This window comes from Protomyctophum parallelum (genome assembly GCF_964188405.1).
Source record: "Protomyctophum parallelum genome assembly, chromosome: 2".
Classification (NCBI taxonomy): domain Eukaryota; kingdom Metazoa; phylum Chordata; class Actinopteri; order Myctophiformes; family Myctophidae; genus Protomyctophum; species Protomyctophum parallelum.
Window position 1 is genome coordinate 26,834,675 of NC_139699.1, and position 3,476 is coordinate 26,838,150.

The 3,476-nt window shown below is 48.8% G+C and overlaps 1 protein-coding gene across 1 annotated transcript; it reads left to right on the forward strand.

Moving 5' to 3' along the window:
* Positions 1-1,495: 1,495 nt before the first annotated feature.
* Positions 1,496-3,106, forward strand: LOC310854584 (transcription initiation factor IIA subunit 1-like; the record flags this gene model as incomplete). Its single annotated transcript, XM_083759260.1, has 3 exons — positions 1,496-2,142; positions 2,231-2,645; positions 2,732-3,106. The coding sequence occupies 3 exons, from the start codon at positions 1,496-1,498 to the stop codon at positions 3,104-3,106; spliced, it is 1,437 nt and encodes a 478-aa protein (XP_083615386.1).
* Between the last annotated feature and the right edge of the window lie 370 nt (positions 3,107-3,476).

Consider the following 3,476-nt stretch of genomic DNA (forward strand, 5'->3'; position numbering starts at 1 on the left):
CTCTCGCAACCAGTAGGTGTCCTCCCGATAAATGTAAGACCTAGTAGTTCTATGTTTATAAAGAAATCACACCTGTGTGAAGTGAGGGGAGCTCTTTCTATGTTCCCTGCTTACCCAAAAAAGGTTCCCAGGGTTCTATGTAACCTACTCAACTAAAAAAGGTTCTATGTTCCCCATTTAGCTATAAAGGTTCTATGTTCCCCGTTTACCTCTAGAAAAAGGTTTGCGTGAAGTGAGGGGCGCTCTTATCATCATACATCATCATGACGTAAAATAGACACAGGCTATCTGCTCAGACACTGACGTAAAATTCTCCATTCATTGTCAATGGCAATTTAATGTTTGTGTAGGACAAAAATAGACACTATGCCTATTTGCTCAGACACTATATGATGTAGAATTCTCTATTCATTAACTAGTTAGTGCCCATCAAAAAACATTACTCACATAAAATGAACAAGGACAAGCACTGACAGATACAGAGGTCTCCATATATGGGCATAAAAGGGACAAGGAGTGACAGATAGAGATATCCATTTATGGGCAAAATTGGGACAAGGACTGATAGAGAGAGATCTCCATATATGGGCATAAAAGGGACAAGAAGTGACAGATACAGAGACATATATAGGCAGAGACATATATAGGCAGAGAAATATATAGGCATATCATAGGGCTGATGACATCAGGGATCTCCATATATGGGCAAAAAGGGGACACAGGTAGACATGCATACAGAGATGACCATATATGGGCACAAAAGAGACAGTTGTTTTTGATTCATCCAAAACATGATGATGATGATGAACACAGATTTGTGTCCCGGGTGCCGCTGATATTCCACCAATCCATTCGGATCAGGGGTCATCACCATGTTGGCTTGTGACGGATATTTCTGTCAAAATCAAATTTTTGCCACAGACATACAAAATGAGTGGACAATAATATTACCCTGGTCTGAATCACCATAACTGGTCTGTAACAAATGGAACCAAATGGACCATAAGGGTCCATTTGGTCCGTGCCACGGACAAGACTTTGCCATGGACACATTTGTCCATGTACGGACATATTGATGACCCCTGATTCGAATCGCCGGTGAAATGTAGGAAACTCTATATGTGAGGGTCCCAACCCTCTAGTCTAGAAATACCCAGCAGGATGATGTCAGTCAGTTATGATGTCATTGGATGATGTCAGTGATGTCAGTATTGTGACATGAGGCGTGTCCATATTAGGGCATCATCCAGGCACTGACATGTTGCCATGGAAACTCATAATGGGCACAGCTGTGACATCACAGTATGTCACCTGATATCTGTAGGTTATATAAGGCATAACGCAGATATATAAGAGAATAAAGAAGAGCTCTGAAGGTGTGCATTTCAGGTCTGATTGTTTTTTGTTACTTTCGTCTTTGTTTCCCATCTCTTTCCCGTGTGGTATTTACACTACTATGGCAAGCTTAAACCCCAACCCAGTGCATAAACTTTATATGTCTGTGATTGAGGATGTCATCAATAATGTTCGTGAACTGGATGAGGGACCGGAGGAGCACGTGTTGAAAGAGTTGAAAACGCTGTGGGAGAACAAGCTAATACAATCCAAAGCTGTGGAGGGCTTCCACACTGAAACACCTGGGTGGGAGACCAAGCAGCCCAGGGCTATGGAGGGCTTCCATACTGAAAGATTGCCCTCGTGGGACAACAAACATTTAATGCAGCCCAAGGGGGGCTTCTTCAATACTGAAATGCAGGCAGCCCTTCATGCCGCTCGGCATCAGCAGATGTGCCGGTTCCAGCAGAGCCAGCATATTGCACAGCCAGCAACAGCAGCGCAGACCCAGCAGCAAGGTCTGCTGCCACCTCCGCAGCAACAAGCTCCCCAGATGGAGTGGTACATGCCTCCACACCCACAGCTCATCAACAATCAAGGCCAGTTTGTGCGGGTGCATGGGCCCCAAGGGGATTTCTATGTCCAGCACCAGCAGCAGCCGTTCCTGCTTCACCAGCAGCAGCCGATGCTGCTTCAGAAGCCAATGCAGCCCGGTGGCATGCAGGCCCATGTCGTACAGCAGCAGCTCCTTTCTCCGCTGCAAGGTGGCCTTCCTCAGCAACCAGGAGTTATGGTTCAACAACCACCGTACGTCTTTGTCCCTGGAAAACAGGTGATGCAGACAACAACCATGACACCTCAGACTGGTTCGACAGCAGCTTCTTGGGCCCAGCAGGTTCAACGGGCCCTCGGTGCAGCACCACAGGCCTCTGGTCAGACAGCAGCTGCTTGGGCCCACGGTGCAGCAGCTGCACCACAGGTCTCTGGTCAGACAGCAGCTGCTTGGGCCCACGGTGCAGCAGCTGCACCACAGGTCTCTGGTCAGACAGCAGCTGCTTGGGCCCACGGTGCAGCAGCTGCACCACAGGTCTCTGGTCAGACAGCAGCTGCTTGGGCCCACGGTGCAGCAGCTGCACCACAGGTCTCTGGTCAGACAGCAGCTGCTTGGGCCCACGGTGCAGCAGCTGCACCACGGGTCTCTGGTCAGACAGCAGCTGCTTGGGCCCACGGTGCAGCAGCTGCACCACAGGCCTCTGGTCAGACAGCAGCTGCTTGGGCCCACAGTGCAGCAGCTGCACCACAGGCCTCTGGTACTACACCTTGGTTACAGGTTCGACAGGCCCACGTCGCAGCTGCATCACAGGCCTCTGGTCTGTCAACAGCTGAATGGGCCAAGGGTGCAGCTTCACCACAGGCCCCAAGACAGCCACAAGCCCAGCAGCCCCCTGTGCTGTTACAGGTGGATGGAACAGGCGACACGTCCTCCTCAGGAGAGGACGAGGACGATGAAGAGGAGGATGTTAAATATGAAGTAGAGAAGGAAAACGAGGACAGACAAATAGAGGAGGTGCCACTGAACAGTGGGGATGACGAGAGTGGCGATGAGGCCAAGGACGATGAATTTGACGCAGAGTACGTGGTGGTCTGTCAGTATGAAAAAAAGGTCCAGAGGATCAAGAACAGATGGAAGTTCCAACTGAAGGATGGAATCATGAACCTGAACGGGAGAGACTACATCTTCTCCAAGGCCATTGGGGAGGCCGAATGGTGAAACACCAGCTGTGTTGAGGATAAATTACCCCAGGAAAACAAATAATTGATGATGTGGGCGTCTCCATGTGGCAATGCCCAAATATGGAGTTGACTGATGTCATAGTACAGATTACAACAGACTAGCAATGCCGTAGTCGGAAGTAAAAAGGTTCTGCGCAAACTGTTGGAAACTGTCGACCTGAGATAGAGGAGGCCTCCCTGAGCGTGAGCGTATGTCACAAGTGCTGACATAAAGAGCCGTCTCCTGTCCAGCGTCCACTTTTTGCTGAAAATGGCACTTTTCTTTTTTTTTTCCTTTATAATTTTTATCCCACGATTTTGTAACCCATTTTTCACCCCTGTGTCAATTATCTAATGTGATCCTGGGC